General features: G+C 45.6%; 1 protein-coding gene across 6 annotated transcripts in view; it reads left to right on the top strand.

The window, feature by feature from the left end:
• Positions 1-11,604: 11,604 nt before the first annotated feature.
• Positions 11,605-22,655, top strand: part of KAT2B (lysine acetyltransferase 2B) — a 102,205-nt gene continuing 91,154 nt past the window's right edge. For all 6 annotated transcript variants that reach the window (XM_032630219.1, XM_032630217.1, XM_032630216.1 and 3 more), the window contains exon 1: positions 11,605-12,019. In XM_032630219.1, coding sequence (XP_032486110.1) covers positions 11,732-12,019 — 288 coding nt within the window. In that variant the 5' untranslated portion in view covers positions 11,605-11,731. The remainder of the gene's footprint in view (positions 12,020-22,655) is intronic.

Below are 22,655 nucleotides of genomic sequence, written 5' to 3'. Positions count from 1 at the left end.
ACAACTACTGAGCCTGCGAGCCACAATTACTGAAGCCCACACACCTAGAGGCCGTGTTCCACAACAAGACAAGCCACCGCAATGAGAAGCCCACCCACCGCAATGAAGAGTAGCCCCTGTTCTCCGCAGCTAGAGAAAGGCCCGTGCGCAGCAACGAAGAGCCAACGCAGCCAAAAAAAAAAAAAAAAAGTGTTTCCTAATGCCTCACGTGAATCCTCTGTCCTTAAAAACCTTCACAACTCCTGATACTTTCCCTTTATTTGAGTGAGTTTCTAATGATGCATTTGTGTGATGATTTAATTAATGTCTGTCTCTCCAGTCCTGCCTTGCTTGCTGTTTTAACCCAGGGGTCAATGCATAGACTTATAATAAGCAGATATACCTGCCATGTGGGGAGAGCTCCATAAATATTTGTTAGATAAGTAAATGAACACGTGAAATAAGTGTTTGCACACTTAAATATTTAGGATTTTTTTTTTTTTGTCTGTGCCTGCACAGTTTGCAGGATCTTAGTTCCCCGACCAGGGATTGAACCTGTGCCCTCAGCAGTGAAAAGCCCAGAGTCCTAACCACTGGACCGCCAGGGAATTCCCTATAAATATTTCGTTTTGAATAAAGGGAGTAAGAAAGATCCTGATCCTTTTCCCTCTTCCTCAGTTCTTAGCAGTGCCTTAGTCTGAGGCTCCTGCCCCAGAAGCTGACCAATAGTAGAGCTAAGAGAAAGAAGAGTGGAGTGTGAGAAACTCTTAGACTCTGTTGGGAACTTGGCCACCAAGCGGTTTTACCCTCTACAGCTGTGCTGCCCAAAATGGTAGCCACTAGCCACGTGTGCTATTTAAATTTAACTAGTTAAAAGAAAATTAAAATTTTAGTTCATCAGTGTCATCGGCCACGTTTTACATGCTCAATGGCCACATGTGGTCAGTAGCTACCATATTGGACAGTGCCGATGTAAAACATTTTCATTATCACAGAAAGCTATATTGACTAGTACGGCCCTAGAATGAAAAATAGCCTCTTCTGCACAGAAAAGAGGAGGTGGGGAAGAGACTCTGCACCTATTATTATCATCGTCTGTATTCCACATTAATTCCAGGTGCTGCAGCTGGATGCTCTTTATCTGTAGCTGGGACTCCTAAATGCTTCCCATTAGAGTTTTTACAAAGATGAAATTTGTTATAACACATGTCCAGGCCCTTAGTCAGCTCTCAGTAAATAGTAGCCACCATCAAGGAATCCTCCCACACTGCTGGTGGGAATGTAAATTGATACAGCCACTATGGAGAAAAGTATGGAGGTTCCTTAAAAAACTAAAAATAGAGTTACTATATGATCCTGCAATCCTACTCCTGGGCATATCTCTGGAGAAAACTCTAATTTGAAAAGATATATGCTCCCCAATGTTCATTGCAGCACTATTTACAATAGCCAAGACATGGAAACAACCAAAATGTCCATTGACAGATGACTAGCTAAAGAAGATGTGGTACATATATACACTGGAATATTACTCAGCCATAAAAAAGAATGAAATAATGCCACATGCAGCAACATGGATGAACCTAGAGATTGTCATACTGAGCGAAGTAAGTCAGACAAAGACAAACATATGATATCGCTTATATGTGGAATCTTAAAAAAGGGTACAAATGAACTTATTTACAAAACAGAAATAAAGTCACAGATGTAGAAAACAGACTTACGGTTACCAGGGCGTAAGGGGGAGGAGGGATAAATTGGGAGATTGGATTGACATATACACACTACTATATATAAAGCAGATAACTAATAAGCACAGGGAACTCTACTCAATACTCTGTAATGGCCTATACAGGAAAAGAATCTAAAAAAATTGTGGATATATATATATATATAGATAGATAGATAGATATAGATATATAGATATATACACACATATGTATATGTGTATACCCATATGTATATATATGTATATGTGTATACCCATATGTACGTATAACTGATTCAATTTACTGTACACCTGAAACTAACACAACATTGTAAATCGACTATACTCCAATAAAAATTTAAAAAAACAAAAACAAGCAAACAAAAAAACAGTAGCCACCATTGTCATCAGCTGTAAGTTAAAGTGGTTAAAATCAGGAGAGAGTCTGGTGTAAGTTACTTAACTTCTCTGAGCCCCAAGTTCATCATCTCTATGATGGAGATAATAGCCCTCACGTCCTGGTAAGGATTAGATGGAACATTTTGCAGAAAGGGATTAGTGCAGTGCCTACCATGTAGTAGGTACCCCCAAACTGTTAGTTATTCTTCTTTTATTATTGTTGAGTGCTACAACAAATTTGATTTTCTCATAGATCAACTCAGAAATTGGATTCCAGCTGTTGAAACGTTCCAGGTGTGTGTCTAAAGCTGTGAGGATGTGGTCAGCAGTGCTAACTTCCTGAAGCTTTCATTCGGTTTGCTGAGGGCTGGCAGCCCAACCTGTAAGTCAAATGATTAGCAAGAATCGATTAAATTCCCTTTGGTCTGACCCACATTTCTGAGATGCCCAAAACTCCTCACTAGGCTGAGAAGTGCCTGACATATGTGGTATGTCAGAATTCTTCAAAAAGAATTGGGTATCTTTAACAACTGAGCTTTTAATTTGGCCTCAACGAGATTCCCCTAATGTCTCCTGTCAATTCTGCTGGCTCTGTTTTCTTCCAAATTTTAGACTTGTTTCCATAAGGCAACCACATTCCAAACAGGATATGTATGTTTGTATTTGGAGGGTGGAGAGTGGGAAAAAGAGGGAGGGAAAGGATGTTTAATCTGATATCAAGTTAAAACCAAGAGAGGAAAAGGGTGGGTGGCAGACAGGGATCCCTAATATTTATGGAATACCCATTATTTGCCAGACAATACTCTAAGCACATTTTTCTCATGGACTTTTTTTTTCTTCTTTTTCTTTATTTTTTTAAATTCAAAATTATACATAACTACCCGGTCAAAATGTAATCGTATTTAAAGTGTACAAAATTTAAATGTATGTTCATCCAAAAAAAGGTGAATGACATGAATGTAAAAAAATTTAAAAATTCAAATTATTTTTTACATTTAAAAAAAATGCTCTTTCTTCTACCATAGTCAAAGTGCCCTTTCAAAACTAAAAGGCAAAATGAAGTTATAGTTAATCACTATCAAATTCTTAGTCAAAGATATTAAAATAAGCTGAATGTTTTATTAGCTTTTTAGAGAATTCAGTGACGTCTTCCTAAATAATTTTATAAAACTGTTCACACTCTTTGCATTCAATGTTCATCTATTTGCCAATGAAAAAGTCTATTTCGTGCTTCCCGGAGATAATGTTTGGATCTCTATACATATACATTTAAGGGTAAAATGAATTCCTTAACATTACAAAATGTTCCTCAGACACTGGGCAGCGTTAGTGAATGTGGCGCTGGTTGACGAGGATCCTCAGAACCATGAATTGGAACACAAAGAGAAGCAAGAAAACGGCTGCTTGGTACTCTGGGAAAGAATACTTTGTTATGCAAGAATCTTTTGCATTCACGCTTAGAAGGAGGATTTGACAAGTTAATTAATTTGTCTTTTCTCTTACCTAAGCATTCCTGCCACTCAAATCCTTCCTGCACTCCAAAACTGTGCCTCTTTCACATGCAAAACTTCTCAGTATTCCTATGCAGGCGCCTTCTGTTTCCAGGCTCAAGGACAACAGATGTGAGGAAGTGCGTCTCAGGCAAGGGCTTGATCCTGCTGGGTAGAAGGGTGAAGTCCAGGTTTACGGGGTTGCCCTGTCTGAAGCTCATACCAGGTGACAAGTGACAAGTGACAGAGATGCCCCCGCCTCCACTTTGTCTTTGAGCGTTTATGACACGAGGGATTCTTTAAACTGTGGACCCCAGTGTAGGGGCTCCTTTGGCCTGAGGCCAAGGGTGATCCTGCTTTAAAAATGAATTAAAGAGCATGCAGTCTTTAATGGGAGTATCAAGACTATTCTTAAAAGGCAATATTACAGTGAACTCTCAGTAAAGATTGAGCTAGAAGGCCATGCTATAAGGCAATCCTTCTGCTCCAAACATTTCACATGATAGTTTAGAAATAACATACAAAGAGAAAGTTTAATAAGATGGTGACCATGACCACTGCCATCTCACATTATACTCAGTAATTGACTGAGTTGCAAAAGAGTCGTACATGTGAGAGATAAGGTCAATAAAACTCAAAGAACGCATAGGAGAGTATCTTTACAAACACGGGCTAGGCAAAGAGTTTTTAAACGGGACACATGGAAACACTAAACATAAAATAAAATACAGACAAATCAAACCCATAAAAGTAAAAGCTTCTGATCATCAAAGGACACTCAAAAGAGTGAAAAAGCAAGTCACAGACTAAGAGATTTGCAACATATATATCCATCGAAGGATTCAAATCCAGACTGTACAGTAAAAATCTACCACAAAACAATCAAAAATGGGTAAAAGACTAGCACAGACATTTATTTCACAAAAGATGGACATCCTAGATGCCAAGACGCAAATGAAAATGTGCTCAATGTTATTATGCATGTTGTAAAGGCTAATGAAAACCACAAAGAAATATACTACTCGACAACCACCAAAATGGTGAAAATTAAAGAGATCCACGGTACCAAAGCTTTATGAGGAGGGCGGTGCTGTCATCCTCACACACCGTGAGCAGGAGTATAAATTGGTACAATTATTTTGGGAGGGACAGGACCTATTAAAGCTTGACATACACTTTCCCTATGATTTAGCAACTGTCCCCCCTAGGTATATACCCTGGAGAAATAAGCATATACGACAACAAAAAGGCAGTATAAGAATATTCATAGCAACTTTATTCATAGTAGTAAAAAACTGGAAATGTTCATCAACAAGAGAACGAATAAACAAACTGTGATAGTCATATAATAGAATACTACACCACCATAAAAATAAGTGACATATGGCACATGGAACAACATGACAGACATCATCAACATAACGGTATTCCAAAGAAGAGCCTGACAACATGAGTCCCTGCTCTATGGGCATATTTACATGAAGTTCAAGAACAGACAAGACTAATCTATGACGATGAAGCCAGAGTAATGGTTGCCTTAGGGCACTGACTAGAAAGGGGTCAAAAGCAGCCTTCTTGGGTGTTGGGAATATATTGTTATATCAGTCTGGATGGCGGATGATCAAGTATATGCATATATAAACGTTCATTGAGCTAGACAATTAATAAGAGCATGCTTGCTCCAATGTTCCTAGCAGCACTATTCACAATAGCCAAGGCATGGAAGCAACCTAAGTGTCCATCGACAGAGGAATGGATAAAGATGTGGCACTTATATACAATGGAATATTACTCAGCCGTAAAAAGGAATGAAATAATGCCAATTGCAGCAACATGGATGGACCCAGAGATGATCATACTAAGTGAAGTAAGCCAGACAGAGAAAGACAAATATCATATGCTATCACTTATATGTGGAATCTTAAAAAATGATACAAATGAACCTATTTACAAAACAGAAACAGACTTACACACATAGAAAACAAATTTATGGCTACCAAAGGAGATGAGAGATGGAGAGATAAATAAGGAGTTTGGGATTAACATACATACCTTACACTACTATGTATAAAATAGATAAACATCAAGGACCTACTGTATACCACAGGGAACTATAATCAGTATCTTGTAATAACCTATAATGGAAAAGAATCTGAAAAAGAATTGATATTTATGTACAACTGAATCACAGTGCTGTACACCAGAAACTAACACAACATTGTAAATCAACTCTATTTTAATAAAAAAATTTTTTTAAATTAGTGTGCTTACTACAGGCTTTATTTTGTAAATGTTGAAAAACATGAACAAGAAGGATACAGCCTGCCTTAGAGTGTTTACTTCTGTGGAGGCAGGCACTGGGAAACTGAGATAAAGGGACTTAGGAAGGAGGATTTCTTAAACTAATAATATATATCTCGCCGGCAAATGAAAACATTAACAAAATGTGGCTGGTGAATGTACAGAAATTAAATCACTCCCTTTATTTTTCTATATGTTTGAAATATTTTATAACAACATAGACATTGTGCTTTGGGAGGATGTTATGTTACTATGCTTCACACTTTTGTTTGTTGCTTTCACCCAAAGTGGTTGCTGATGTATAGCACCTACTTTATAAATTTTGAAACACTCCACTCTGAGCTTTGATTTTAGACCCAGAGGGTCAGCCAGCCAGGACTTAAGACTAAGGACTTGAGGAAACAGATTTTCCCTTGATAAGGAGACCCTAAACTAGAAAACCTGTCCTAAAAATCTTTTTCTTAATTTGTGAAATTATGTGTATGAACACTTTTATAGAGTTAGGGAATTAGACTCCCTCTTACCTTTATTTTAAAAAATAATCTGGCACTAACATTAGTAAAATTCATGACATTCAGATTGTTAGAGAAAATCTAGGTCGTACCAAAGTTTGGTTCCTTGGAAATTTGATTTTCTTATATAATTTTCAAGTTGCTCAAAGAGTTAGATACTCACATATTGCTTTAGAAAAGCAGTCAGCCATTTAGCCAGAGTTCAGAAGAAGGAGACTTCATTTCTTTTACCTACTTTGTACCTTCATTGTAAATGGTAGGTAGGCTGGTAGAACAGTCATATGTGTTAGTAATTATAAACAGAAACAAAAGGGAAAAAACCCTCTCTCTTTACAAGGGCATTGCTCAGCCAAACACATTTAGGCCTATTCACATTAGATATGAAAATTGCTATTAAGAACAACTAAAAATAAAAATGAAAAAAATAGCACTAATGGTATTTGCTGCAGAGTTAAGACTCACACTGGAAATCATGATTTAATTGCAAAGATGCTTGAAAACCAGGGACGGAGATTTTATGTTTCCCCATCCTAGGATTTATTTCCTAATTGTTTTCCAGTAATTTTTCCTTAGACAGATTTTATTTTAGAGGTTATTAAAATAAATGTCCAGTGATCACAGCCACTTTCTCCAGTGGGAAGTTGGCCCAAGCCTAAGGCATCTGTCTCCTCCTTTATTTTATATTCTCATCGAGCTGTTGTCTCTAAATAAGCAGGTGGCTGTGCTGGGAGGGAAGGATGCCAGTCATTGGCCACACACTGGGCCAAACCTCCTGTGATACCCCCTTGTCCAGACTAGTCCTCAGAGTCTGCATCCTCAGTGGGGACAATTTCAATCCATCTGTGGGCTTCAGGATGTTGGTGTATTATAGAAGGTGGGTAAGAAGGAGTATGGCAAAGAGGTACTAGATGTTGGAGTAGCAGAAGATGGTCCCCATCCTTCCTTTCTTAGATGGGAAGGCATCTCCAAAGGATACTAGATGAATAGGGCCAGTCATGCTGTCTGGGGGAAGGTGTCAGGCAAGACAGCAAATGCAAAGGCCCTGAGGCAGGAAAAAGCTTTCTGAGTTAGGCTGGAGTAAACCACACACCTGGGAGAAGGGCCTGGAGAGGTAGGCCTTGCCAATCAGGTTATGGGGTTGTGATTGTATTTTCAATGTTATGAGAAGCCCTTGGAGGGTTTCAAGCAGGAGGTTGTGGGATCAGTTTTGTGCTTACAATTTTTTTTTTTCTTTTTTGGTTGCATGGGGTCTTAGTTGCTGCGCGTGGGCTTTCTCTAGTTACAGCGAGTGGGGGCTACTCTTTGTTGTGGTGCACGGGTTTCTCATTGTGGTGGCTTCTCTTGTTGCAGAGCACAGGCTCTAGGCGCGTGGGCTTCGGTATTTGTGGCACACGGGCTCAGTAGTTGTGGCTCACGGGCTCAATAGTTGTGGCGCATGGGCTTAGTTGCTCCGCGGCAGAGCTTGAACCCGTGTCCCCTGCATTGGCAGGTGGATTCTTAACCACTGCACCACCAGGGAAGCCCCTGCACTTACAATTTAAAAACTCTACCATGAAGAGGGGGATCATGGTAGAGCAAGGGAAGCAGAGTCCAGTTTGCACATAGAAAGAACTACTACTATTTATTGAGAACTTTCTTTGAGTGAGGCACTGGGAATATAAAAATGAGAAAAAGAAGTTTTACTCTCAAGGGAGCCCAGTAAAGGCAACGACATTTAGGAGTCGGCTGCATAACTTTCTAAATCTTTCTCTGGCTTTTGCATTTTTATATGCATTGACTGAACACATAGAGAATTGTACTTATATGCCAGTGTGAGTTTGCTTTTAATATAGATGGTATTGTACTGTACAGGGTTCATTCAGCAGCATTTCCTGGAGATCCACCTATGCTATTACATTTGTATAATGGTCATTCTTTGTGATAGCTGCATACTATTCTATAGTATTAATAAGCCAGAACTAACCTCCAAGGGTCAAGCTGCTCCCTCAATTCCTACTCCCCAAGCCTTTTCTTTCCTAATTGTGGTTTGCTTACCTCAGCAAGTTGTGTTAAACTAAATGAAGAGGTAAATTGAGCTAAGCTTGAACTATGAGAAATTGAGATTACTCAGGAATAGCATGGGAATTGCAATTTAAGGAAATGCAAACCACAGCAAGCTAAGGGCGACTGTGCTGGTGTGTGGGTGGGCTGTATTTATGGGGTGGGGGAGAGCAAAGACGGGGAGTCTGGTTGCAGTCCAAGCAGTAAGTTCATTGGCTTGAGGACGGGAAGAGACTCTTGGCGCTTTTTCATTGGTCAGGAGGTAAATCTGGGTCTTCTGTATAACAGCCTTTAGGGCAAATCAGTCTCTCAGTTCTTAAGTTCCAAGTTCCGTTCTTTTCAGGGCACATGCATGAGATTTCCATTTTAGATGGACATCCTTTCACAGTTGTGAATACTTTGTAAATGAACACATTGCCTTTTCTTTTGTTGGTGCTCACTTCATAAAAGGACTGCACACAGGAGCTCACTAAATGCTCACAGCAGCCTGATTATGCAGAGGCAACAAGCCTCCTGAATCCTTTGCCCTTGAACTGTCCTTGCCTGCTGCTCATAACACTTTGAATAGGGCCTTGAAACTGTGGGCCTTCAGCCTAAGGCAGTATGTCATCTGGGTGCTCTGAGCAGGGAAATAATGAAAAATAATGTTCAGTCGATGTCACAAGCCATTCACCATTCAGACAGTGATGGTTTTCAGGGCCGGTTGAAATGAGGTTGTTTTCTTCTGCTTCAGAACATCCTGGAAATAGCCTGCCTCCTGAATTCTGGGGACAGCTTGGGAGGAAGGGGTGATGGGTGAGTTAATATTGAAGCTGGGCTCCCCCCCCCCGAACATTTTATGATGAAAATTTCAAACATAGAAGATTTTAAAAACCGCACAGTGAACACCCATATACCTACTACCTAGATTCAACTCTTAACATTTCACATTTCACTCTACTTGCTTTATTATGTTCATTTGCCTATTAGCGCATTCACAGATGCATCAAGCCATCTTTTTTTTAAACATCTTTATTAGAGTATAATTGCTTTGCAATGGTGTCTTAGTTTCTGCTTTATAACAAAGTGAATCAGCTATACATATGCATATGTCCCCATATCTCTTCCCCCTTGCATCTCCCTCCCTCCCAGCCTCCCAATCCCACTCCATCTTTTTTTTTTAATGCTTCTTAAAGCATACTGCATATATCATGACACTGCACCCCTAAACTTTCAGCAGGAGCACCACCAACTAGACTTTAATATTTAAAAATCTTTTAATATATGAGGGATATTTTTATCCACTGAAATGCACAGATCCCAAGGGGGCCATCAGTTTGACAAATGCCTACATTGTGGAACCTAAACCCCTATCAATATCTGCTGACATCATGATATTGGACTTTGTTCATGGGATCTCAGTCTTTAAGACTCCCATCCAGCTTAGGCAAGAATCATAAAAATCTGCAAAACACCTCAGTAGAGCCAGAAGCGAGTAACAGTGGTAAAGCGGAGCACATCAAGCTAAGAAAAGAAGCCCCAGGTAACTGTCCTGGTGGAACCAGAGAGTCTACAATTTCAGACCTTGAGACAGAACTCAAGTTGGGAGAGGTTATTTCCTTTTGTGCTGTCTAATGTCACTGTCTGGATCTACAAACTTAAAAAAAAAAGTTCATTTTTACATACCACTTTGCATTCAAAGTCAAAAGAACACAGAGAATCTAGAAAAAGGATAGAGAAAATTAACTGGAAAAAACGGGATGGGAAGGGGAATATTTCCAGGGAAAAGCACATTTCTGCAGGCGGTCTGGCCGGAGCTGGGCAAGAGCTTTAGGGTATGTAAAGAATTTGATAATACACACATTATGACCCATATTATACAGAAATTGTGACTCACATTACAAAAGCAGGGCACTTGGGAAGGGTCCTGAGATACAGTGCTGGGCTTTTCAAAAACTGCTTTAGAGAGGCCAACTAAAGGTGTACAATTTCAAATGAAAAAAACTGAAACGTGGTCTCCGAATTACTAAACACCACCTTCATTGTCATCAACAATGAAAACGACAGTTAGCAACAGTTTCAACAAAGTTGAAAACGCTGAGTCGAGTTTTTTCCTTTTTTTTTTTTTTTTTTTTAAGTTTGAGGCCAAAATCAACACATTCTTTTGGATGCTGCTTAATTTTTTTTTCATGGTTAATATGCATGCTGGTGATATCAAAATTGAAAACTATGGAACATTATAGAAAAGAAAGTAGTGAGGTTATACTCCCACTCTGCAGAGATGAGACCTATTAGCAAACTTTTCCCACTGCGCTTAGTTTTCATTGTGACCCTGCTTTTGGGACGACAGTTCTTTTAACAACCAGCACTTTCAAACAAAAATTACAGAAAATATCGATTAACAGTCTTTTCCGTCCTCTGGCAGATGCAATCCAGAAATTGATTACAGGATGAAAGCGTTCTCAATTAAAAGAGAGAAGGTGGACGGAAAAGTATCTAAAAAGAGAAATGGAAAACATCACGCCTTTATTTTGGTGAATTGGCAACAAAGAAAAGGATTAGCAAGGTCGGGTACTTTTCAAAAATATATTTTTTTTCTCTGGCTCCCGCTAGGGTGGAGGAAGTTGCCTCTGTTCCGAATGAGGGTGGAAGGGAGCGGAGGAACAAATGATGGGAGTCTCCCCCGCGCTCCTCCCGCGCCCCCTCCCTCCGCCGGGTCAGCTTGGGGGGGCGCGGGGTGGGCTGCCGAGACGGAGGCGGCCAGCAGGTGCCTGGGCTCCGGCCCTTGCCCCTCTCCCCCTCCCCCTTCCCCCGGGGTTGGCCTCGCCCCCTGGCGGGCGAGCGCAGGGTGCCAGGCGCGGGGTGGGGGGCGCGCGTCCGGCAGGCACGAGGAAAGAGCCGGGGGCTGGGGGGCTGGCCCCCAACCCTACCGAGAGGCCGGCAGCCGCCGCCCGCACCCCAGGACCATGTCGGCGGCCCGGGCGCCGAGCGGGGCCCCGGGGAGGAGAGCCGGGGGAGGGCGTGTGCAGTGGCGGCGGCGGCCGCGGAGCCGCTAGTCCCCTCCCTCCTGGGGGAGCAGCTGCCGCCGCCGCCGCCGCCGCCACCGTCAGCGCGCGGGCCGCGGCCGGAGCGAGCCGGGCGGGTGGCGCGCGGGGGAGGGCGGGGGCGGGGAGGGGGGTGGGCGCTGGGGCGGGAGGGCGCGGGGGGAGGGTCTCGCGCTCCTGGCTACCAGAGCCCGAGAGGGAGACCCTGGCGGCGGCGGCGGCGGTGGCAGCGGCGGCGGCGCCTGACACTCGGCGTCTCCTGCCGTGCTCCGGAGCGGCATGTCCGAGGCTGGCGGGGCCGGGCCGGGCGGCGGCGGGGCGGGGGCCGGGCTCGGGGCGCTGCACCCCCCGCCCCCCGCGCCCCCGCCCGCGCCGCCGCAGGGCTCCCCTGGCGCCGCCGCCGGGGGCTCGGGCGCCTGCGGACCGGCGACGGCGGTGGCGGCGGCGGGCACGGCCGAGGGGCCGGGAGGCGGCGGCTCGGCCCGGATCGCAGTGAAGAAGGCGCAGCTGCGCTCCGCTCCGCGGGCCAAGAAACTGGAGAAACTCGGCGTGTACTCCGCCTGCAAGGTACGCACTCGGCGCCCGGCCCGCCCGAGGGGCCGCGGCCGGGCCCGCGGGACCCCCTCCCCCTCCCCCTCCCGCCCCCGCCTCCCGCCCGGGGCCGCGGCACCGCGGAAGTGCTGCTGTCGCCCGCGCCCAATTAGCTGCTTCTCGGACCAGAGTGCTGTCGGGTGGGAAGGAGGGATAGCCGGGACCGAGAGCCTTTCCTTCCCCTTGGAAGGAGTTGCCTCCGCCTCCGAGCTCCTGGGCTGCCCTGGGGCTTTGTTGCTCTGTAGGAGCTCGCCGGAGGCGCCTCCCAGGGAGTGGAGCGGGGCCAAGGCAACATCTTTTGGGGGACCTGAGTGCCCTCCTCTCCCCGAGCCCCACTGGGCGGAGCTGGGTGGAAGGAGTGAGGCTGGAATAGGATTCTGGACTCCCGGCGCTTTGGGAACTCGAAGGGGCGGATTGCGCGGGCTGGGTGGCGCAGCCCCAAGCTAGGGTCCTGGAGCTCCGGGCGCCCTCGGCCGGGGGCGGAGGCGCTGCGGCGCGCGGTGACAGCCCGGTCATTACTGTATTTTTACTTGTTTAGTTGAAACGCTGCCCCAGCCTCTCGGGGTGTAAACAGGATTTGGCAAGGTGACGGCCCAGCGCGGCGGGCGCTACTGCTTAGTTTGAGGACGCGCGTTTCTGGCCATCCCCTCTCCACCCCAGCTCCGGGCACCCCGTCGCCCCTTAGCTGCGGATCCAGATGTGGGCGCCGTGCTCCCGGGGTGGGAGCACTGCCCGAGGCCGCGGGGCAGGCTGGCCCTGCGCTGTCAGCAGCGGCTTTGTTTTGACAGGGTGACAGCTGAGGGGGGCGGGGACTTGGCCTTGTCAGCTCCTGCGGCCTGTGGCTGAAGCGGGGAAGAGGCACACACACTCACACACCTCCCCTGTGCTCCTCCCGCCTGCTGCAAACAGGGTCAAGTTCCCAGATTCCAGTTTCCCACAACCCAGATGCAGTTGGCCACGTCTGAATTTGGGCGTAAAGGTTATTAATCCTGCTAGAACCTCGCATCCCGGTGATGCTGTTTTTAGTATTTACAGGAGCTTCTCAACCTCAGTGGAATATCTGTACTTCCTTTCTCCACGTCATTCACATCCTCTTGTGTATGTTGAGCACCTACTGTAGACCCTGCACTGGTTCAATACATACTTGTTGAGTGAACGTAGGATCTAGCCCAGTGCTTCTAAAACTTTTGTGTGCACAGGACTCTTCTGGGGAGCTGGTTAAATGCTGATTCTGCATCAGGAGGTCTGGGATAGGGCTGAGAGACTGCATTTCTAACAGACTCTCAGGTGATGCGATGTTAGTCCACCGACCACACTCCAAGTAGCAAGACCCTGGTTCAGACCTGGACAATAGAAGATTATCCCATTTGAATTCAGCCAAGAAAGTGAAACTGTGAAACAGTAATGCCACATGGTTGGCGTTTCTGAAGACAGAATGCAAAAATGATCCAGTGGGGAGTGTGCTTTTAAGAAAGGTGAAGGGGTAGGAATTGGCTATGAAGGGCATTTGACAAATGAGGACAAGGCCGGGAGAGTAGTGGGCCGAAGGGAGAACTGTACGGAGATAAGAACGGGGTCAGTTACTCGGCTGACGTGGCATTTTGCAGCCAGAGTGGGCTCAGGTGGGAGCCGTGTCAGCTCTGTGTTTCTGTTCTGGTTTTCTATTGGGTTCCCATCATGAGCATCTTCTTTCCCTGCTACCACCTTAACGTCTGAAAACTTTCCGCAGTTTTGGTCCTGTCTAAAACCATGAGCATGTGTGTCCTGCTTTGATATTTTTGATCCTTTCAAATTTCCGTGAGTGAAATGTAGCGCCTTTTCTAAAATTTGTAACTTCAGTGTTTCATGTTCACATTCACAACCAAACCTATAGGAAGGGAAAACCTCTCTCATTTAAGGTCTCTCTTCCTGCCCCTGGGAGACTTTGAATGTGTCCGCTTCTATTTGCTCATTCATTCAGTAAGGATCCCAACCGGACGCCAGGCATTGTGCTAGATGCTGGGACAGTGACACCCAGAATCTGTCCTTCTGGAGCTACTGACCGTGTGTGTGCATGCACTTGCATGCATGTGTTGGGTGAACCAATTACAATGAAGTTCGAAGAACCTGCTTTCTTAGAGCGCTCTTGGAACTCAGAGCAGGGCATTCACGGGCAGGAGGCACGAAGCGTGGGTGGGGTAGGACGGGCTTCCTGGAAGAAGTGTCAGTGGCTGCTAAGGACTCTTAGCGGGGCAGGGTGCGGTCAGCTGAAGCTTCTTGTAGTGGAGAAACTGAAAGTAGTTATGAAAGCTTGGAGTTGGGCCAGCGGGAGCTAAAGTCCATTGGTGGCGGCCAGTAGATTGGTGGAGGCGGGTGTGCGCGGCCAAGAGGGAATCCAGGAATCTTAACATTATCTCAGATTTGCTTTTGTTTTTTTTTTTCTTCCAACTGTGCTTGATTGAGTGTGAGGAGGTGCAAGCAAGTAGAATCTGTATTTCTTTCTCAGCTTGTCTCTACCCTCTATGTAAGAATGCCCCAAAGGACAGATTCTCCTACCTTTTGTCATTGACTGGCCACTTAGCAAGTTGGAGAGAATAGAGAGGTTAGGGAGTGGGGAGGAATCTGGGAAGAGATGAAGTACTTTACTGGGGGGGTTACTGAAAGAAAACAGGTCCCAGACCTGATAAAATATCTGGCCTTTAAACTTCACAAATGAAACAGAGAAAGAAGGGAGCTAGCTCACAGCCAGGGAGGTGCACCACAGCCCGGAGAGAAGGAAAGAAAAAAAAAAGAAACAAACAGACTTGTTTTGCAGGATCCAGGAGCTCTTTGAACTGTGTCCTGGCACAGATTGCTCATGTGACACAGCCAGACTGCTCATTAAAATTGTAAATCTGACCATGCTCTGCCCCTCCTTAGGACCCTCAATTTCTCTTTACGAGGGGTCCACAAGACCCTGTGTGGCCTGGCCACTGCTATCTCTGGCCCCCTTTCAGGGCCTTGCGTGCATGGTTCCTTTCTACCTCAGGGCCTTTGCACACACTGTTTACTAGCACCAAAAGCTCCTTTCGCCTCACTTTCTTTTTTCCTTTTTTCTTTATTTTTGGCCACACTGCGCGGCATGTGGGATCTTAGTTCCCCAACCAGGAATTGAACCTGCACCCCCTGCAGTGGAAGCACGGAGTCTTAACCACTGGACCGCTAGGAAAGTCCCTTGCCTCACTTTCAAACGAACTCCCAGCTCTTCCCGCAAATCTCAGATTCCTTGCGTGTCCTTTACCACCCTGGCCAGGCTTCCCATTCTAAATGTTTGGAACCGCCTCTGTACTTAACTTTTCCTAACTGGTGCTTTCATCATGATTTTTAATTGTGTGATTATTTGATATGTGTTTGTCACTCTGAATAGATCCTAAGTGATGTGGTTATTGACTGGATGAATGAATGAGAGAAGAGAAAACGGAGGAAATGATTAACTGTTAGAAGAGCAGTAGTGAAATTTTAGCCTGACCACTTCTTGACAACTGGGCAGAGAGGATTTTTTCTCACGGATGTGCATAGGACTGGATTTTTAGTGTTATAAAAGGAGCCCCGAGTAAATTATGAGTAGCCCAAATCCACATCTATTTGAATGAAAATGTAATTTAGGTAGTAAAAAACCAAAAACCAATGACCGACTCTTCCTAGTGAAATAGGCCATTTTTACAGAAGGGGAGGCCGGGGCGAGTAGTGGCCAAGAGCCACCTGAGTTCACATTTCAGGTCCAGCTGTGTGACCTTGGACAAGGACTTCACCTCAGCCTCCATTTCCTTGTCTGTAAAGTGGGAATAATAACCCTCACCTCACAGCCTAACGGTGAGGATTTCAAATGAGCTTCTGTGTATGAGGCATCCAGCCGGTGTCTAGTCCACCCTACGTTTTCTCAGCAGCTCAGAGTAGGGGATACCCTGTAAACTTGGGAGTCAAGAAAGCACATGGGGCTTAGTCTCCTATCCCAGCTCTGCCGCTTTATGGTCTTGGGCACAAGTCACTTAGTTTTCCTCTGAGCCTGGATTGCTTCATCTCTAAGATGGAGACCATGACTTCAACCTTGAAGTTCAAAGGTGGAAGGTTCCCCAGAGTTCCTGGAACCTAAACGTGTTGGGTTCATGCTGGCAAAATGAAATTGCCTGGTGCTAAAACAGAGCTAGAGTTACCGATGTAGAAAACAAACTTATAGTTACCAGGGGGGAAAGCGGGGGGAGGTATAAATTGGGAGATTGGGATTGACCTATACACACTCTACTGTATATAAAATAGATAACTAATAAGAACCTACTGTATAGCACAGGGAACTCTATTCAGTGCTCTGTAATGAGCTATATGGGAAAAGAATCTAAAAAAGAGTGGATATGTGTCTATGTATAACTGATTCACTTTGCTGTACAGCAGGAAACTAGCACAACGTTGTAAATTCACTACACTCCAATAAAAATTAAAAGAAAAGAAAAGAAAAATTGCCTGCTGCCGTACTCAGTGTTCCAGTCAGGGGCTGCAAAGCAGTTATGGAGAACTTTGATTCTGGGCTGAGTGCCTTACTTAGAGACTGACATAGGCACAGGACTAGAAAATTAGTCTTCATTTAAAAAATAATGGTTTATAATCTAGAAGTGACACTGGCTGTTGAATATGCAGCGAGCACAGGCAGAGGCACCACCATAAGAGAAAAAGCTTCCTACGTTGGCCAGGGGGCTGCGAATGGGGCACTAGACCCAGCCTTCACGTGAGGGGATTCCTGAACGCCTGTGTTTGTATGTCAGTCACTTCTCCCGAGAGCAAGTTTCCAGTGTTCAGTGTCTAGAGCAGTGGCTCTTACCCAGGAGCTGTTTTGCCCCCCAGGGGATGTTTGGCAAGGTCTGGAGACATTTTGGGGTGAGGGAGCGCTACTGGTGGCTAGTGAACAGAGGCCAGGGATGCTGCTAAACACCCCCGGATGCACAGGCCAGCCCACGACAGCCCCGCCGACACAAAGAATGATCTGGCCCCCATGACAGTAGTGCCGAAGTTGAGAAACTCTGCTTTGGAAGAAAATCGTATTGCCCCCAAATACCATAAATACATTTGCAGTGGAGAAGAAACGAATGCTTTTCATGTTAATTTGAATAACAGAACCTGAAAAATCTCGCTTTGTGAATCCTGGGCATATTTTTAAACAGCTTTATTGTGGTATAATTTATAGATCATAAAACTCAGCGACTGTGTAAGTGTGCAGTTAGATGCTCTTGAGTAAATGTGTACAATTGTGTGTGCATTACCACAGTCCAGTTTTATAACTCTACCATTCCCCCCGCCCCGCTACCTCCGCAGAGGTCTGGTGGTTCTCCCCCACCAGTTCCCCCCACCGTGGGCAACTTTTTAAGGTGATATTTTATAGCAGTTGATTGTTGGTTTGCAAACAGAAACCCAATTGAAAGTATCTTTCTGGAGACTCTTAGATCATCAGTATTGTTACGGCAAAGCACAACACAGGAGGGGGGGGTAGATTAAATGTTTTTAAAAACTCAGTCTCTAGCCACATAAATCTAATGCAGACGATTATTTCACGTGTGGTAACTTCTCTAAAAGGTGGTATCATGGAGCCAGGCACACAGGCAAAATGATTCACTTGGCAGGCACCATGCGGAAAGCCAGAAAGATGACCAAATTGAATTATGTGTCCTCCTAAACTTTCAGGGAAGATGGAAAAATGCAAGCCTGCAAAGCCTTTGGATTGCAGTTTGCAGTTCTCTGTAACTGGAAAAAGTAGTTTATAGGGCAAAACAGTACAAAATCTGCTGAGGACTGTTTTGTTTTAGGAAGCTCGTGCTTGCGTATAGCATTTTGTGACGCAGTGCTCGTGGGGTTTTGTTTGTTTGTTTGTTTGTTAGGTAACTAGATCTCAACCTAGTTACCCGTCCACATGGGCAGGATTTAGTTCTGTGTCCATTTAATTCTGTAAATCCACAGGTCTGACCCGTCATAGGGAACGTTGAGGGTAAAAGGGTGAAATATACAGTTTCACGCCAGGTACCTTGGAACAATCAGAACATCTGCTTCTCAGATGAAAGACCTGGATACTCAGCACAGTGCCAATAAAACTTGGATTTCCAAGGCTCAGCGGCTTCCGATGGAGTTCGTTTGTTTCTCCATGAGAGGAAGATAGCTATTTAGGAACGGTTGTCGATGGCTTCTGCCTCTGGATGGTTTCCTACACTCCTAATCGGATTCGATTCGAGGATTCGAATCTGCCATGGCACCTGTGGTAGAACTGCAGGCGCGCCGACCACCTGGCGACCTGGAGAAAACCTGGAGGATCACTCCTCCCACCCCACCGGCCGACGGGTGCCCCTGGGCAGTGTCTTAACTGCCTATCTTTCAGTTTCCTCATTGGTGAAGTGGGAGACGAGGTGCCACCTCATCCATTTACTGTGAAGATGAAATCATCTAGCATATGTGACGGTTCTTGGAACACAGGCGTTCCACAGATGTCTCTTTAATTTTTAAAAACTTTCCATTGGTATCAGCAGTTTTGTCGTTAGTGTTTTGCCACTCCACCTGGGGTAAGAGAAAGGCAGGCGAGGTCATTTTACTAGCAGGGAACCGGGACCCAAAGAAGTTCAGCAGCTTCATCCAGCTGCAGGGGTGGCTCACGGGGAAGCTGCCCACAGAGGCTCTCTTTCCAACGTGTCCTCTGCATCCTCTTCCCAGGCGTTCTCATGGGGCGGAGAGGATGCTGTCCTTCCAAATGGTTTACAGAAGGGACTTCACTTGTGGCAGGTATTCTCCTGCTCTCATTTGATGTTTATTGTACTCCTATTGAGAGGCATGTTCAAAGGCTTTTCTAGTTCATTGAAACTGCAGGCCATAAGGCAGACAAAATGTTTTCTTTATGACTGGCCCAGGGCAGACAGATGCATGCCCTTGATGGTTTTAAAGCTGACAATCAAGAATGGTCACTGGGCTGGCCTGAGAGAGTTCCCTGCTGAAAGAAGATGAAACAGACATCTACTCGGGGTGTCGAAGGTGCCAGATGTGCCAGAGAGGTAAGGAATTGCCGTCCTGGGTATTTAGAAGTCCCCAGATAGCTCTGTATAAGACTGCTCACACAGCAGTATTTCAGCGCAATCCAGAGGAGTCATTTTTTTAAAAACTTTGATTATGCAGACAGTAAAGTGCTCAAATCATCACTATGTATGAGGATCTGGGGGATGAATTTTTACATATGCATGCGTCTGTGCAACTGCCGTCCAGATAAAGCACCTGTAGAGTGTTTCCAGCACCTCAGGGGCCCCCTTGTGCCCCCTCCCCACCTCTGGTAACCCTTATTCTGATGTTTATCGCCAGAGATCAGCTTTGCCTCTCTGAAACTTCACATCAGTGGCATCGCACGGTTTGGGCTCCTTTGCCTCCGGCTTCTGTCACTCCACGTGGTGTCTGTGCGCTGCGTGTGCGTTGTTTCCTATAGCCCTGGTTTGTCAAGACACATGTGTTTAAGCTAAAAAACAAGTTAAAAATTGCTAACCATTTCCAGAATGGAAGTCATTGGATGTGGACAGCTTCCTAAGATGAATTTTAATTAGGCTTTTGAAAGAAAAGATGGGAATTTGATCTCCGGGTGTACTGGGAAGAACCCACGAGGGCAGGAAGGTGGACAGGAAATCCAGGGGGCGTACTGGCCGAACAGACACAGAGAAGGATCGGAAAGGAGAGGCAGAATGTTGGGGGCTGTGATGTCACAGCTGCGGAATGCCCAGCCTGAGTCCTTTCTTCTCCCCATGAGTCTGTGTTGGTGAGCCCTTACTGGTAAATATCACGCTAAGTCCTGCTGGAAGTTGACTGGAGTTACACACTGTGTCCTGTAAACCACGCAGAGTCATACGTGTTGGGTGCAGTGGCGGGGTTCCTAGAAGGCTGGCTGGAGACAGGTCCAGAAAGCTCCAGTGGGTGCTGACACCTCTGTTATTGGCCTAGGGGATGGAGATGCAGGACAGAGAATGTTTCTTCCGGTTTATCCCCACACCATCTCCAGAACTGTGTGCTGAGGCCACTAAGGGCCACCTTCTCCCCAGGAGTGGCAGTGAGGGACACAGATTACTATACAGCCTACAGTTTTTCCATAACAGCTCATCCTTGAAAACTTGTATTAAATATTTAAGATGAGCTTACTATTTAATGGGATCCTATGGACCATAAAGCAATCTTTTCTGTAATTGATATAGTTAACACAACGGGAGTTTCATCTTTTTTACTTGTGTGTGCCTGTACATGGAGGTGTTATACCTATACCATGTAGTTATTCATGTAACATTTGCTCCTGCCCAAATCCCTTATGACAACTCATCACCTAGTTATCATCGAAATAGAATCAAATCCTTTATAATGATGAATTGCTTTCACCTCGGGCTTCTAACTGGCATGCTGGTACCCCCTGCATCGCACACTTTTCTTCTCCAGGTATTGGTGTGGCTTGTTGTTAAAACTCATTCTGGTCTGTTCTCAAATGCCAGCTTCTCAGAGACGCCTCCTGACCACTCCCCCACCCCGCCAAAGTAGCAGTACCCCATCACTCCATAATTTTACCTTGGTTTGCTTTCCTTTATTGCATTTGTCAATACTTGGAAATCACATATAGTTTCTTGTCTGTTTCCCTTACGACAGTGGAAGTTCCCTGAAGCAGGGACTTTGGTTCATTCCATATCCCAGGTCCACGGACCATGTACACAGTGGGTGTTCAATCCATATTTGTTGACTAAGTGGGTCATATTCACAGGCTTTGTGAGGTTGGAGGAGAGGAAGTTTTGTTTTAGAGACAAGGAAACTGGCGCCCAGGGAGGGTTCATAACTTGCCCACAGCCGTGTGGTCAGCAGCAGGGTAGCCCTGAGCTGGGGCTGGAACAGCATCTCCGGGTACTCAGCTCCCGGGGACCTGATGACACACGGTACTTGTCTGATGGCCTGGACTTCTGCTCAAAACAGAGCAAGAAGGAATCAAACCCACTTTTAATCCTCCTCTGAGTGAATGATGTGAACTTCTCTAACCCGCATTTCCTCGTCTGCAAATTAAAATGAAATTTGCACAAGGGGATTGTGAATATTGTAAGACCAGCGGGTTAAAACCTATGGGGTGTGGGGGGAAAGGCCCTACCGTATATTCTAAAAGTTATGCTAGTGAACAAAAAAGATTGCCTATAAAGGTATGTTTTCTAACTACTATTTATATTTTTTGTTCCTTTGCTGTCCACTTAAACTAAAGGCTACAACAGGCTTTCTTTAATTTGTTCTTCTGTTTGTACCCAGAGGCCTAGACACAGGGCTTATAATTATAATTATTATTTTAGTTAATTAATTAATTTTTGCCTGCATTGGGTCTTCGTTGCTGCACGCGGGTTTTCTCTAGTTGCAGCGAGCGGGGGCTACTCTTTGTTGCAGTGCACGGACTTCTCACTGTGATGGCTTCTCTTGTTCTGGAGCATGGGCTCTAGGCATGCAGGCTTCAGTAGTTGTGGCACACTGGCTCAGTAGTTGTGGCTCGCAGGCTCTAGAGCACAGGCTCAGTAGTTGTGGCGCATGGGCTTAGTTGTTCCGTGGCGTGTAGTATCTTCCCGGACCAGGGCTCGAACCTGTGTCCCCTGCATTGGCAGGCGGATTCTTAACCACTGTGCCACGAGGGAAGCCCTGGGCTTATTTTTTTAAATCAGGAGACAAATGTATTGATTTTGGAAAAAAGTGGGAACGATGTCGCTAGTGATCCTTGGCCTGACACACCACCTAACCTTAGGAGGAGGCCTTCTGTAATCTCTTCAGTGACCTCAGGTGTGTGGAGATACTTCCATGAACTCTACACCATCCTAACCAGCCCCCGCGTGCCCTGGGCCTGTGCAGCCGTCTACAAGGCTTTTGTGGTACACAGGAGATTCCAGAAGTACAGGGATGATACCTGACTAATACCCTAGTGGTTGATGGCAGCGGCAGCCCTATCTATTGTTTGCCTTCGCTCTAACAAGCTGGTGTTGAAACTGGCTGGCAGAATGCCAGGGAAGCCAAGGTCAGCGTACTTTGAAACAGCGAAGTGAGTCATGGGAGCCAGGACTTGCACATTGCACATACCCACAGGAGCACCTGACTCACCCACCTCCAGGGGAACATGTATTGGCTAGCTGCCTGTGCCCGGCTCTGTCCTAGGTGTGCAGTGAGTGACGAACGGACGTGCAAGCCACAGGGAGTCCTCATCTTGCTGGGGAGACAGACGTGAACGGAAAGAAAAATGGAAGCGAATAATCAGGCATGAAGTCCGTGCAAAGAGAAAGCGTCACGAGCTGGGGTGGGTGGGAGCGGAGGTGAGGGGCCCAGCCCAGGTGGAGTGAACGGTAGAAAGCAGAGTGGAAGGGAGCAAGGCATCAGAGCGGTATAGAATGCGGACCTGGGCAACAGGTTGGCCCAGTTGGAATCCTGATGTGCTGCTATCTTGCTCTGAGACTGTGGGGAGATTCCGTACCCTTCACAAGCCTCAATTTCAGAGCTGTAAAGTGGAGAGAGTGTTACCGTCAACTTTTTCCATTCATCCAACAACTTGTTCTTGAATGTGTCAGGCGTTGGTTTAGATGCTGGGGATACAGTG

This window comes from Phocoena sinus, chromosome 4 (assembly GCF_008692025.1).
Source record: "Phocoena sinus isolate mPhoSin1 chromosome 4, mPhoSin1.pri, whole genome shotgun sequence".
Taxonomy (NCBI): domain Eukaryota; kingdom Metazoa; phylum Chordata; class Mammalia; order Artiodactyla; family Phocoenidae; genus Phocoena; species Phocoena sinus.
This window is presented reverse-complemented; position numbering and strand designations above follow the sequence as displayed.